The 15,477-nt window shown below is 36.2% G+C and overlaps 1 protein-coding gene across 4 annotated transcripts, besides 11 other annotated features; it reads right to left on the minus strand.

Moving 5' to 3' along the window:
* Positions 1–511: 511 nt before the first annotated feature.
* Positions 512–1,323: a mobile genetic element.
* Positions 702–15,477, minus strand: Ank (Ankyrin). 4 transcript variants are annotated; one of them, NM_001169348.2, is made up of 12 exons: positions 15,426–15,477; positions 14,950–15,070; positions 9,413–9,520; positions 7,937–9,050; positions 7,481–7,584; positions 6,486–7,427; positions 5,516–5,840; positions 4,466–4,559; positions 4,183–4,407; positions 2,314–4,129; positions 886–1,632; positions 702–830 (listed from the first exon to the last, which is right to left on the minus strand). In NM_001169348.2, exons 2-10 carry the CDS (start codon positions 15,052–15,054, stop codon positions 2,497–2,499), a joined length of 4,650 nt encoding a protein of 1,549 aa, NP_001162819.1. In that variant the 5' UTR covers positions 15,055–15,070; positions 15,426–15,477; the 3' UTR covers positions 702–830; positions 886–1,632; positions 2,314–2,496. The 4 variants fall into 4 exon arrangements, with proteins under 4 accessions (NP_001162819.1, NP_787123.1, NP_787124.1 ...); NM_175927.3 differs by lacking the exons at positions 702–830; positions 886–1,632; positions 15,426–15,477 and adding exons at positions 2,017–2,258; positions 15,298–15,382; NM_175928.3 differs by lacking the exons at positions 702–830; positions 886–1,632; positions 15,426–15,477 and adding exons at positions 2,017–2,258; positions 15,183–15,382.
* Positions 4,593–4,667: a mobile genetic element.
* Positions 4,775–5,451: a mobile genetic element.
* Positions 9,665–10,885: a mobile genetic element.
* Positions 10,886–10,967: a mobile genetic element.
* Positions 11,120–12,294: a mobile genetic element.
* Positions 12,395–12,799: a mobile genetic element.
* Positions 12,810–12,987: a mobile genetic element.
* Positions 13,615–14,452: a mobile genetic element.
* Positions 13,714–14,067: a mobile genetic element.
* Positions 14,593–14,685: a mobile genetic element.

Genomic DNA, 15,477 nt, shown 5'->3' on the forward strand with positions numbered 1-15,477 from the left:
GCTGCGGGGCCGCTATCTTATTCTCCGATTTCTCGTTCTCCCACTTGTTTTGCATTTTGTTTTGGTTTTTATTTTATATTTGTTAACATTTAAAATGCATGATTTCACTCTTAAATTTGTCACGGATTACTATTGCTAGTAATTACTATTACTATTATTAATTTTAATGCCATTTCCGGTTTAGGTTTGTGTCGGTGCATTGCTTAATTTGATCTGCCGACTCCGTCTTTTGATGATGTTTTCACATTTTGCATTTACTGCGATGGACGATGGATCTTCTTTAACGCATTGTGATAGGAAGCCTCTGTACAGATCTCTTCTACGCATTCGCCAGTTTCAGGAGCACTAGAAAAACTAACACCATGGCGATCAAATTAAGAATGTTCTTTGCGCCTAAGGTCTCGTCCATGTGGTAAATCAATTCCACGGCGGTGTTGTCAAAGGCCTTGGACTGCTTGCTCTCCATATTGGAACTTCCTTTCTACTGGTTGAAAATGTTTTTTTTTTTTTTTTTTTTAAATAATCATTCTATTTATTTTGGATTCAAAAGGAATCGTTCAGTCAATTCCTCTAAAACTTAACCTATTGTGTGTATAAATGTATATGAGACCAAGTGGTTTCTTAATTATTAAGTAGAAAAGGAAAAAAAAAGAATTTTTCTAGTTATTAATTACTTAATGTGTAATATTTTATACTATCCTCCGGGTAGGGAGATCGGTGGGGTGTACCCTCTTCAGCCTTCGGAGGGAGATGGGATTAGCTAGGATGTTTGCTAGTTGATTCGGGTGGACCATAAGCCTGTCGGCATAACGGCTGCTGTGAAAATTGATCTGATTGAGAGGGATAACTTTCAGATCTCTTTCGATTACCTGGTTTGTCACTTACCAGGGGAGCCCAGATGCATGGCTTGCAGCTCTCGACTGGACCACACGGAGCCTATTGAGCTGGGATTTGGCGGCAGTTCCCCACACCTGGATGGCATAACTCCACGTTAGAGCAAGTATGGCTTTGATTAAAAGAGCCTTAGAGCTCATTTGTAGTTTACTGGAGTGGAAGAGCCAGTCGAGCTTTTTTAGTTTCGCCAGTGACTTGAATTTGACCGACGTGATGTGGGCCCTCCAGGTCAGTCTCCGATCTAGATGAACTCCTAGGTAGCAGTGCGATGTGACATTGTTGACGGGGTTTCCATCAAAAGTCAGATCTGTGCAAGTTCCGGGCCGCAGGGTAAAAGTTACACAGGCTGACTTCGAGGAGTTAATGGCCACATTCCATTTGGCAGTCCATTTTCGACTGCATGCAGCCATTCCTGGACTGCGTTGGAGGTTGAAAATGTAGGTCCTTCTTCAATGGACTTCCTTAGCGACTTCTTTTTTTATCGGACTAGAGGACTAGGATAATATTTTACTATTTCCCCTATTTTGGGAGTCAATGCCCGACTGATGAACTTTGCCAATTAGAATTAGAATTTCCATGTGAACAATTGTGCCCGTTGGAATACCTATTTGACGCTCGTTATTTGTCGAGCTGCATTTTCTTTGTTAATATCACTCTACACTCCTCCTCCCTCTGTTTCAGATCCTTTGCTGCTCGATGTGTGACGCACGATGTTGCGTACGTAAAATAAATTTAGATCTGTCAGGGGAATTCGATGTAGTAAATGTAGTGGTAACGGGTAGAAATATTCTGAAACATTCTTATGTTTTATTCCTTTTATTCCTTAGCTTGCCCTACCGTGGGACCTTTAAGCTTATTAAAATCTACCCCTTGCCGGCAGTTGCTTTAATTGAGAAAACTTTAAGGAAAACTTTTACGTAATGAAGTGGCAAATAATGAAAATTTAGTTCTATGAAGAAGAATGTCGTGTATTTGATGTAATTTTTTAAGTGAACCTTAAATGATGGAACAAAAAGGTTCACATCAGATGACTGCAAACATCAGTCATATTTCTGATGGTATATCTGACTATAAATTCAAGCCACTTTAATCCTCCTTAATTAAATGAAGTTCAAAGCTATAAATGATTCAACAATTTATTTAATTAGTACGATTTTAAACTCTAAATTATAACACTGTTAATATTGTTTTATTATAAATTGCAAAGTAATACATTGAATAATAGTTCTGATTGTCAAGAAAATGTTAAATTTTTAGAAAACTTAATAAATCGACTTTAGGTAAATTATTTAAGATATCGGCAACTATTTCATGATGAATACCGCTCGATTACTCATCGATTACTCAGGTAAATCGACATTTCTCTAAAACAAAATAATATTATTTTAATGATTTCATGTCGTTATACACTTTAATTACCTGGTTTTCAAGTATTATAATTTGTTCTTCTTTCTAACGTAATGGTCAAATGTTAAGTATTGCATTAGTATCAATTTACTCCTTTTAGTGACACCTGCGTTGCAGTACATATATTTTATCAATACTAAACTTACCATCTGCGTTTTTAAAAATATCTTGCTAAGGACCTGTAGACTTTGTAAATTACTGTTCATAATCGCCATCTTTTTCAATTCCGGCAGTCGGCAAAACTTTTTCCGGTTGATGAGTGCCAAACTCTGCATTTTTAAAGCTTTTCTCCACTATATCTGAGCGGCCGATTTTGTAGAGGGCTTCAGCTAGTACATTGCCCGTCAATATGCCTCCATGTTCTAGCCATAGCTGTAACATTGCCATGCTCTGCTTTACGCTGTCGTTTAACAAAAATTCTGTTTTAACAAGATCGATATCGGCTTGGGAAACACCCAATACATTTGCAAGCAAAGGCCAGTCACTTCCTAAGTGGCTACATATGTCGTCTAATATTACATCAGCCTCATGAATTAGTTTGATGTCACTTGACATTATACAAGCTTTAGTAATATCAATTTTCTTCACCTGTTGTTCCTTTACTCCAAATACAATATTTTCATTGTGGTTTAATTTTCCATGCGCATTTATACAATCGTTCAAGCTATGCAGGTTATCTCTTTCGAGATGGTTTGTTATAGTTTTAAAATCCACTGAAATGTTCAGAGTACAAAGCGGCTTCAGGGGCACTTCATCTGGTCCTACCATCGGGTAGGTCATAAAGCAGATGCGACCATGTGGAAATTCTTGATCTTTAATGTGAGCACTAAAGGAAAGCCGGTTTTCGCAAAAAGGTTGAAACTTGGTATACAGCTGTTCGCCTTTCTTTAAAATGGGAACAATGTTACCAGCGAATTCAAGATATACAATTTGATTTTGCAATACTTCGATATCCCTGCTTTTGGCAACTTCTTTAAAATATTCTTGTTGCTCAAGGGTCTTATCCTCTTTATCATCAGTCATGCAAAATACTGAAAATTTTGCTTCCGTTTGGGAAATTCGTTTTGCAAATATTACAAACTTGACATAAAAAGGAACTTTGGCCAAATGACTATAAAGTTCTGTGGCCATTCGTCCTGCGTCTATGATATTACGGCAATCTATTAGCCAAAACCGGGCAGAAACAGTAGTGGTAAATGTTACACTGTCTCTAACAAATGACAACGGTGTTGATCCAGTAACATCCTCCCATGTTGCTCGGGTTTGACCACCACTAATGGAACACAAAAGTCGAAGAGTAGGCGAACTTGAATTTCCATTGCCATAACATGCATTAACCATACTATTTGTACATGCTTTTGGAGCTGGAATGCTTAATGTAATAGCTTTGTGAAATTTTCGACGGCGTGGCTCCACAGTTACTACGGGTGAGACAGCGACCCCTTGACCGAGCAGTTTAGAACATTCAACCAGGTCTACTGACTGAGCCTGAAGACCGACTCGAATTTTTTTAGTTAAAGCATGAGGCGGAAATATAGCTTTGACCTGGGGCACTGCTGTAGAGAAAACGGTTCCACCATCAGGTCCAATAACGTGCACTTCCTGACGAACTCGCGAAACAACAGCAAAAAAGTGCGGAACATTTTGAGTAACGATCCGAACGATGCGATCCGAATGAAATTCCTCCGTTTGGTTTATATCTTCACCTATTATGTCTTTATATAAGTTATGCTCACGCCAACTTTCTCCATTGTCGGACCGGAGTATAATAATTTCGCGCTCGTTTTTTCTAAGGGTGCCATAGTGTGGAACTTCTAAAGTTATTGGACTTCAAGACAAAATAATTAATTATTAGTTTAGCAAAAGAACTCCCCAGTTTACCTTAAAAACATTCCGTCAACAGGTGACATTTCCAAAATGCGACTCACAAGTGCTTCACCCTCCATTAAAGGCGGAGGGTTGACTACCCTTTGCGGCTTAACATATCGACATGTTATTCGTGTTGGTTCAGCGCAGGCCTTTGGAGGTACGATAATGCGCACACCATTGTGCCGATATCCGCGCATGGATCCGCCACGTGCATCTACCAAGAACGACACCAGAAACCTAATAAAGGGTATAGATTATATGCGTTTATCCCTAAAAATTCCAGGTAAAAGCTTACCCTAAATGAACTTGGGATCGGGCAATAACAACGTTATCGGGTTTGTGCCCGATTTCAGTCAATTCAATACAGCTCATTTCATTGGGTAGTATTTCTTGAATGAATAAAATAAGTTATTAGTTATATATCAAAACAAGGTAGAATGCTATAGTCGAGTTCCCCGACTATTATATGACCGTTAATGAGCTAGAGAGAATACGAACGCATTGGCAAGCCAAACAAATTAAACGAAGATAAAATCAAAACATTTTCCTAAAGTGTTGACGTTTTGGGCGGTTTGTGGGCACTATAGTGGTCAAATTCATTAGAGTCATTCGAGTATTCAGCTTGCAACATGTGAAAAATTAGAGAAGGTAACGATTCTTAGGTGCTTACATATGGCCTTATGTCGTGTCTCCAGAAAGAAATTTTGCAATAAACAGGTGGCATAATTTTATTTATTTTATACATAAATTAATGGAATATATTTTTTAAAATTTACAATTTCAAAAGTTATAATATCAATTACAGATTGCAACTTTATTTAATTTATAAGTTAAAATAATGATGAACATAATTTAAAGTCTGTAAAAGATACTGGTTACAGTCCAGGGTTAAACTATGTCGTCAGTGACATTTTACTTGTTATTAGTTATAAACATATTTATGTAAACGGTAGTTAATTAATTTAAATCGCTTCTTTAAAAAAAATATCAAGGCATTTATTTGTAAAAAATATTTTAGTAGATCATTTTACAACAAAATATGTATGTAACTTCGTTTCTTGGATCCAAATTGATTTCGGTCTGAAAATCTTCTAGCACAAGCACGCACACGTTAACACTATCAAGCAAATATATTAACATTAACAAGCAAGCAAATTCTATTTTTAAATTTACGCAAGTTTACGCGAGCGGGGAGAGATCAATTTCGGACGTCACCAAAAAAGGGTCTGAATAGTGCAAAACCAATGTATGGCCGTTATGCGTCTTATTATTCTAATGTCTGCTATTAATTAGTGCTTTAAGTACTAAATTTTTATCAGTGCCGTGTTAGATAAGGAAAATTTACCTTTCTTATTTAGTACTGAAACATCAGTAAGATCGTGGTCGGTGTTTGTAGTATCGAAGTTCTTCTGATCCTGGCCGTAGTTGGCTTTTAAATCATCAGTTGCCATGTATTTGTAATGGTTATGATCCAAAAGATCATCACAAGATTCGTCATCGGAATCGGAAAGTAAGGTTTCTTGCATAAGCTCTGGAGTCATTACCTTGAGTTTTTCTTCAATCGCACCAATATTTGAATTAATAACGGATGTTGAAGTGACAATTTTGAGGGATTCCATTACAGTTACGTATCCAAGGTTACTTGCAATGTGGAGAGCTGTGTTCCCGTCCTAAATTAAGGATTTGTATTGAATTTGTAATGAAAAAGCACGATAATATACAATATATTTATATGGATATGACACAATCTATATAAACAAAACAAAGTTGTTGACTAATATAAGGACTCTAACGACTCGACTTCCTGGCGTCCGATTTGTATGGCTTTTTTTCTTTTAGATTCGTAAGGAAAATTTTTTCTCTTTTCTGGATTCGTGTTATATTTGTGTTTATTATTGGTTGTTTCGCTGACTCGTTCATTGAATCGTTCACCTTTAAAATGCTAAGTAAACAATCATTAATAATCATCTCACGTTTTCTTTGCAAAAAAGCATGCAAGGCGATTTCATTCTGAAGTGAAACAAGTGAAACAAACAAACGACGGTCAGAGCATAGCACTTTCTTTTTCGTTCTGCAGCTATGGCTCTAAAGCTTTCTTCACAGTGAGAGCGGTAGCAACAGCGAAACGAAATACTACGGGAGTTGCGTAGCTTTTCGGCGATCACCACAAAACTATTAATTATGACCATTATTTTTGACCATTTTTTAGAACAGGCTTGGAAATGTTAAAAAAAAAGTTCCAAATATTACAATAGCTTTAATAATAATTCTATATGACTTTCTTAGGATGAAATAAAATAAAATAAAATACTTACTTTTGTTAAAGCATTTGGATTCGCTTTATGGCGTAATAAAAGATTAATAATCATAATGTGACCTTGCTGAGCGGCTTGATGAAGCGGGGTATACCCGATATTAGAAGACATCTCAATGTCAGCGTCGTTCTCAATAAAAAACTTGACAAGATCGAGGTGACCATAATGGGCAGCCATATGAAGGGGAGTATAACCATTCCTAGTGCGCTCTGAAATGTTAGCACCGTGCTCCAGTAAAATCTGTGATACAAGAACATGGCCCTCCTGGGCAGCCACATGTAATGGTGTTAGGCCATTTTTTGCAGCGGCGCTAATAACTCCATACTCTAGAAGTAGTTGGACCATATCAACGTTTCCCCCTTGAGCCGCCAAATGTAACGGAGAGAAGCCACTCTTGCTAATAATATTAACGTCTGCACCGTGTTGCAACAGCTGCATCGCAATTTCCAGATAATTTTTTTTGCAAGCTATGTGAATAGCACATTGACCATTTCGGGCACATAAATTTGGCGATGACCCATTTTTTAAAAGGAGTTCTACTATTGAGGGATTATTGTAGTGCGTGGCCACGTGTAATGGGGTCACATCATTTTTCCCCTGAAAATCAATAGAAGCTCCATTTTGTAGTAATATTTGAACCACATTCTGCTTTCCGTATTTGCAAGCTAAATGCAGTGGAGTAAACCCTTTTTTGGTAACAGCATTATTTTCCGCACCATTTTCCAGTAACACTTGGACTATATTCTCTTGTCCTTCTTTTGCAGCAATATGCAGCGCCGAATATTTGTCATTAGATTGAGCATTTATCTCTGCTCCATGCTGCAGTAATAACATAATTATATTAATATTTCCTAATCGAGAAGCTACATGAAGTGGCGTTTGGCCTTCACGGGCAATAGCATCCACTTTTGCGCTGCGAAGTAAAATTCGAATAATATCCGCCTAAAATAAATAAATTTATTAATATATTTTATGCTATATACTTAAAGCAATACCTGATTAGCACGAGCTGCCAAGTGAAGTGGTGTTTCTCCGCGTATTGTTGGTAAATCCGCACTAGCCTCATGTTGTAGTAAATATATTACAATATTTATACATCCTGAAAGATTGAAATTTTATATAATTTTTATACCCAATACCCTATATTCTCCCTTTTTCGCAATTTAAAATTTTATAATAGTATAGTATTAGCTACCATTTATTATTATTATTATTGTTACCAATATTATTATTTTTATATTTTTTAATAAAAATTCCTATATGCTATTAACACATTTTCCTGAGCTTTTTTATTTTAAGGGAAAAGTCTATATGACTAAATCCTTATGATTAACTTATTAAAGTGAGATTAAAAGTTCGAAATGCTTATCAAAAAATGTACTTGAGGAAACGTATTAACTTAATAAGAATCGACTGGAGGATAACATAACAAATTTAATATTTGTACCTACCCATAAAACTAGCTACATGTAAAGGTGTTAAGCCAGATTCCGTGGTTGCGCCAATGTTAGCTCCGTGCTTAATAAGTAGTTCAACCATCTTAATACGATTTTTCTTGCACGCAATATGAAGAGGAGTGAAACCGTTGAGCGCGCGGGCATTTGGATTTGCCTTGTAATCAAGTAAAAGCTTAGCTACTTTAACATGACCACAGTGAGCAGCAACGTGAAGAGCTGTTAAGTAATCCACAGTAACTTCATCTACTGGAGCCTTGTTGTCCAACAATAAATGAGCTGCTTCGTCGTGCTCACCCTGTGCAGCCATGTGGAGCGCAGACAGACCATTCTTCGTTTTTGTCAGTATCGGCGCGTTTTGCTGCAACAAATGCTTAATAACTTCTACATGACCGGAGCGAGACGCACAGTGAAGTGGTGTAAGACCATCACGAGTCGCCGCATCTATTTTTGCTCCTCGGCACAGTAATAAAGTGCAAAGTGATAACTTTCCCCATTTACATGCCACATGTAAGGGAGTTATGTTATGTTTGGCTACATAGTTTACATCTGCTTTGTTGTTCAAAAGCAAAGTGGCAATGTCCACGTTCCCATAATGAGCTGCTATGTGCAAAGGGGTGAATCCTGATTTGGAAACGATGTCAGCATTGGGATCATGTTGAAGTAATAACTTAGCTGCATTTACATCATTTTTTTTCGCAGCAATATGAAGAGCTGGTAGGCGAACCTTCCCACGCACGTCATTTTCAAGTAAGACAGCTACAATTTTGTCGTGTCCCTGCTGCATTGCTACCGCAAGTGGTGTGAAGCCATCTTCTGTAGATAATGACGGATTTGCCCCATTGGCCAATAGGGTTCGACAACAATTGTCGTGGTTTTCTTGTGCTGCCATATAAAGCGGGGTGAAACCATTAAGAGACTGCACGTTCACATTAGCATTATATAAAATTAGCTGATTGATGACATCATGCTGCCCCGCCAAAGACGCAATGTGCAAGGCTGTGTTTCCCTTTTTTGTGGCATTATCGATCTTTATGCCCCTTCTTAGCAACTCGCAGCATATGTCCACATATCCGTCCTTTGCAGCTAAATGAAGTGCATTAAGACCGTTCTAAAATAAAAAAAAAACTATAGTAACTAATATAAATTTACTCGGCTTTGTTCCAAATTTAATGATACGACGCAAAAATCTGTTGCTGAGACACATTGGTGGCCCGTAGTTAAATACAATAAATCCTCACGTGTCGCGTTTTTACGTGATTCCTTGAGAATTGAAAATCAAGATTAAGATAAAATTATGTGGTTCACGAAAAACCGTGAAAGTAAGTTTACATTGAAGTGCAAAATTTGTCGTTTTTGTCGTTTCTTGAACATTACATTTGGACTGATATCTCAATAAGATTTTGGCCACGAACACATCCAATTCTTGGTGGCTAATATTTATTTATTAGTATTTATCAATTACATACTTACTGCATTGCAGCTATTTATGTCTGATATTTCTCCACAGTCCAAAAAATCCATCACCTTTTTAATGTCTCCGCTGCGAGCAGCACGTAAGAACGAAATGGTTGCGTCATTCTGAAAATGTAATTAATAATTAATAAGAGCAAAAAAAAACATACTGAAATATTATTCCCATTTTGAAACAGCAAATCGCTGAACAGAATATTGGCAAGAAAACTAACAAAACAAACAATTTTTTTAAATGCAAGAGAAACTAGAAATACAACGGTATATTTCCATGTCCATTTTCGGGATCGACTCTTTATTCCACCTATTTTTGTAAAATGGAATGTGTAGATAGGAAGAAAATCCCGTTAGCTTTTCATGTTATCCTTTTTTATTTACATTCTTGCGAAAATTCACAACTTTTAGGCTGTTCATAGGAATAGCCGTGTGTTTGGTTAAGTTAATTCGCATTTTTAAATGGGCAATAAAAATAAAAAAAAATAGATTTTAGTGGGTAGAGGGCAGAAAAGATTGTTAATTCTTAAGCTAAGGAAGGAATAACATGAAAGGGCATTCAAAAAACCCTTGAATGTTGTACCAAATGTTGAACGGTATCCAATGCCATTAAATAAGAATGGAATCCCGAAAACCGTGCTACCATACGTAAAACCATGGATATAGACGATGGACGCATAGTTCGTTACAGCAAAGTCAATCCTTTTGCATCCCTTAGGCACATAAAGTCTGAGCTGAACTTGGGAATCAGTGACGTTACAATTCGAAGACAACTATTGCATCAAAATTAAAGTGCGAGGAGTCCAAGAAAAGATTCCACTACTTAGCCCAAGGCATATTAAGGCACAGTTAAGCTTCGCTAAAACCTACCTAAACTGGCCAGTCTCCAAATGGAGAAATATCCTTTGGACTGATTGGTCAAAAATAGTGCTATTTGGAGTACCACCCAAAACACCCACTCAAGACTTTCAATCATAGTGGACCTAAAGTCCTGGTATGGGCCTTTTTTTACAATGGTATGAGTCCAAAACATATGACTTATGGTATTATAGACCAAAACGCATATGAAAATATACTTAGTGATGTCTTTCTGTCATATGCTCAATGGAACATGCCCTTAAAATGGACAACAGAATAATGATCCGAAACACACAAGCAAATCGTCTAAGAATTGGTTTCCCCAAAATATAATAGAGGTAATGCCGTGGTGACCAGCACCATCGTCGATTTAAACCCGATTGAAACCATGTGGGGGAGCATAAAACAGTATGTGTCGAAGAACTCCAGGACATCTAAGGCTCAGCTTTGGCAAGTTGTGCAGGATGCATGGTTGAAAATTCCCCCCAAACGTTGCCAGGACCTGGTGAACTCACGCAGGTGTAAGGCTGTGCTGGCTAAAAAGGCTATACAACAAAGTATTAGGCCCTAATTAACACATTAAAATGAAAAACTAAGTTAGTTCTAAATCAAGTTGAATTTAATAACAAGATCCGTAACGCCATACGATTTTCTTGCACACGGTTTTTTTCGGGCTGGTGGCTCTAGAGCTGGCTCCAGGCTCCAGGACAAGACAGATACAAGAAGCGGTTGATTGTATGTGCATGAACAAGGTGTCGTCCATCGTGATATTAAGGTAAGACAATTTTATCTGATTCATATCTTGTATGATCATTTGGCAGTTAGGAAAGGATTTTAGATAGAATAGAATAGATTTACAGTTGCGGTAACAATAATAGCACCATAAGCACATTTCGTGTTTGTCCCAGCGTTTCTCTATTTTCTGACACTTTTTCATCATTTTACTCACTAAACTTAAATACTAAAATGATTTTCAATCGAAATAAAAAAATTAGTAACAGATTTAATGGATATTTTAAAAATAATTGGTTAAACAAAAAAAACCTTCAAATTCAGGCGGTAACAATAATAGCACTGCTTCTCGTAGTTTGCTAAAACTAACCAAAAAAATAAAAAAAATAATTCAACAAATGGATTATATCTTAAGAACTATGTTTAAAGAATCTTAATATTTGGTTGCGTGACCTTTGTTGGCAATGACAGCCGCGCATCGTCCTCGCATGGAGTCCACCAAGTCCTGGCGCCGTTATTGAGGAATTTTGCTCCATGGATCCTTGACCAGACCCCAAAGATCATCGTTATTATTGGGTTTGGCTTCAGAAACCTTTTTTTCACGTCCGCCCAAAGGTTTTCGATTGGATTCAAGTCGGGTGACTGAGCAGGCCAGTTCGTTCCTCGGGTCGATTTCTGCTCTAACCACTTTCAAGCTTTCTTGCTCGTGTGTTTTGAGTCGTTATCCTGTTGAAATGTCCAAACCAACGGCATTTCATCCCTGGCATATGGCAGCATCACATTTTCCAGGATATCTGTGTAAATGTGCTGATCCATGATGCTTTGAATCTAATGGATCGGACCTACTCCATAGTATGAAAAGCACGCCCATACCATTATGTTCGATCCCCCGTACTTTACCGCCTTAAAGGTGAAGCGAGGATTATATTCAGTTCGTGGTGGACGCCGAACATAAGACCAGAAGCCTTTCCCACCAAACAAGACAATTTTGGTCTCATCTGACCACAAAATGTTGTGCCACTTCTCCACAGGCCAGTCCTTGGAAATCTTGGCATATTCGATTCGCTTTGCCATATGCTTAACAGTCAAAAGCGGGACTTTTCTTGGGCTGCACGCATTAAGGTTGTTTTGTCCTAAGCGTTTGCCAACAGTTTCCACGCTTTCAGCTATCTGAAGCTCGTTCTTCAGTTCCGTCACCGGCTTAAAAGGCTCCTTCTTGCCTTGCCGACATTTAATAATTTTTTTTAGGAAATCAACTTTCGACCTGCAGTAGTGCTATTATTTTAACCGCAGCTGTATGTATAGGAAACGGATATTTGAAATCTATATAGGTTAACGAAATGAAATACATATTAGCCTCGACTGCTTTTTACACCCGTTACTCGTAGAAAAAGAGATGATTCGTTCAAAAGTATAAAACAAACAGAATGGAGTGTTTCCAACTATATGAAGTATATATATTTTTTATCAGAATCAAAAGCCCTGTCTGTCTTTCCGTCCGTATGAACGTCGAGATCTCAGGTACTATTAAAGATAGTAGGTTGAGATTAAGCATTTCTATCGATTTTCCAAACAACTTTTTGCCACGCCAATTCTAACGCCCAAAAACCTCAAAAAAAATGTTTTTTGATTTTTGTATTGGTTGTGTAAATTTCTATCGATATGCCAAAAAACATTCAGCCTCTCTAACGACCACAAACCGACTAAAACTGCCACGCCCACACTTCTGAAAAATGTTTAGATATGTTTTCATATTTTTATTAGTCTTGTAAATTTGTATTCATTTGGCGAAACAATTTTTGCTTTATTTTTGCTATAACGATCACAAACCTCTCAAACCTGTCACGAAAACCCTTTTGAAAAATATTTTGATCTTTTTCATAATCTAAATAGTCTTGAAAATTTTTAGCCATTAACTAAAAAAACATTTTGCCACGCAGAAAAAATATGAAATTTCGCGTTCTCACTTCCACTAGCTGAGTAACAGGTATATCTGTTGTTATTTTCAAATGCTTTTCATACTTTTCAATACTTTTCATACTTCAATTCATACTTTTCAATGCAATACCTGCATTCGATTTTTATATGGGGATGAAATTTGGTAATGTCAATAAAGTACACTAATATGGAAATTAATATATCTTTTTTCCTTTAAAAATTTCGGATATCAAAGATAAATTCAGTCGGAAGTTCGAGAACGTATCGAGGAAAAACATAAGTATTACAGCGTCTTTCTTTTTTCACAGAACATCGAAGAAATTTCCTTTTCCAACAGTAAAGCTTGGTAAAAGAATTAAATGGAAGGCTTCCATGTTCATATCTGCATCTTCATAATATTAATAGTATATTAATAGTTATATGTTTAACATTTCTATATTATTTATTCCCATCACTGTTATATATGATATTGTGTAGATGTAGGCTTGTAGTTAAATAAAATATAAAAGAAAATATTTATTAAACTTTTGTTATTAATATTCTTTGTGTACTCTTTAAAAGCACTCAATAGCAGTCTTCCTGAGTATGAGAGTATCATCCCCGGCAAAAGAAATACTTATGAAACATTGTGTTCCGGAATAATTCGACTTCCGACTGGAAACACTTAGCGAGGTAATAACAAGAGAAAGTGCTATAGTCGAGTTTCCCGACTATCAGATACCCGTTACTCAACTACTGAAAATTTCATAATTTTCATAATTTTCCGGGATATCGATGTACAGTTTGTCAAGAAATTGTTTGGACAATGAAAATAAGTTATATTTTCTGTCACTGAACGAGAAAAACAACTGAATCCAAGTTTGCGTAGATTTGACACTGTCAAGAAATTCTTTGCACAAAGTACTTAAGCTATCTTAGACTTATTAGACTGAGACTTAAATTTTACTTTTACGTCCTGTTCCACAGTTTGATTCCAATCTGACGTTATAATTAATTACGCGATTAATTACGTTATAAATTGTTCTCCGCGATGCAGAAAACATTTCTGACAATTCCGTGACAGATTTTTCCAAATGTTGATTATAATAAATCAGATGAACTACTTCAAAACTCAATTCATTGACAGGCATTTCCGGTTTGGCGGCTTTAGGGCGTTAGAGTGGGCGTGGCAAAAAGTTTTTTGGCAAATCGATAGAAATTTTCAAAACCAATAAATATATGAAAATATATCAAAATATTTTATAAAAGTGTGGGGTTGACAGTTTTTGCCCGGTTTGTGGGCGTTAGAGGGCGTGGCAATTTTGGAAACAAACTTGCGATGCGGCTGTGGAATCTGCATGCTTAGCCTCAACAGTCCAGATTTTATAGTTCCTGAGATTGATACGTTCATACGGACAAACGGATGGACAGGAAAAGATCGACTCTGGCTATTTATTCTGATCAAGAATATATATTCTTTATATGTATGGCCGGAAACGCTTATTTGTACCTCTTACATACTTTTCAATGAATCTAGTATGCAAACTAAGAAAATACAGTTTTAAAACTGATCGATGTCCCAAATAAGAAATCTAAAATTCAATAGAAAATGCACGAAATAGAGGTGTATGTACTTATGTATGTACGTTCCAAGAATCAAATATGCTTGCTTGGAATGCTAGTTCCCGAGATTACAGCTCATTATACGGACATGTCCAGATCGACTCGGCTTATTATCTAAATCATAAATATTTGTATACATATGTATTATAAAATGGTACGATTAATGGGTATAATTATTTTTCGTTTACTCAGTATGTGAATATGCATAGGAGTATACTATACAAATGTAAAAATTAATACATTCATATACATATACATACATGGCATCTGCCAATTATTTTGGCAATGAGTATTAATTTACTGGAAACGCCCATATACGAATGTATGTACATACATATACGTACATCACTAAATTTAACCCCATAAATGTATTTTTGACAACATAGAATAGTAGTAACCCGCATAAATATTACCTGTTTTATGATTCCATTCTTGTTGTCTAAAGCCATTCCATTGATAGCACAGGTTTCACTTCTTGTTTGTATTTTGTTCTCAACTCGTACATCACCAAGCGTCATAATTTAATATAATGGCCTAAATATTAAAAAAAAAGTTTTCATACAAATAAAAAGATTTTTTAGGTATGTAAAATTCACGCAATTAGTATATGATATATAAATGCATATTTATATTCCTTTAAGCCTACAATAAATTTCGTTTCATATTTTTACTGTATTTATAGCTTATCACTATTTTAAAAGCACAATAAAAAGGACAGGAATCAAGAAAAGTTTATCTTAGTTAACAGAAATAAATATTACTAAGATGTTGACCAATTATTAAGAATTGATATATATAGACAGTGTTATATGTATTTACATAGAATGTTCAGACGGCTTATTACCAAAAATAGTTCGATAGGTATAAACTTTTTATATCGTTTTCCTACCATATCAAAATTCCATTTACGCAACCAGTGCTGCTGTTGCATTATTATAAAG

This window comes from Drosophila melanogaster, chromosome 4 (assembly GCF_000001215.4).
Source record: "Drosophila melanogaster chromosome 4".
NCBI classification, from domain to species: Eukaryota; Metazoa; Arthropoda; class Insecta; order Diptera; family Drosophilidae; genus Drosophila; species Drosophila melanogaster.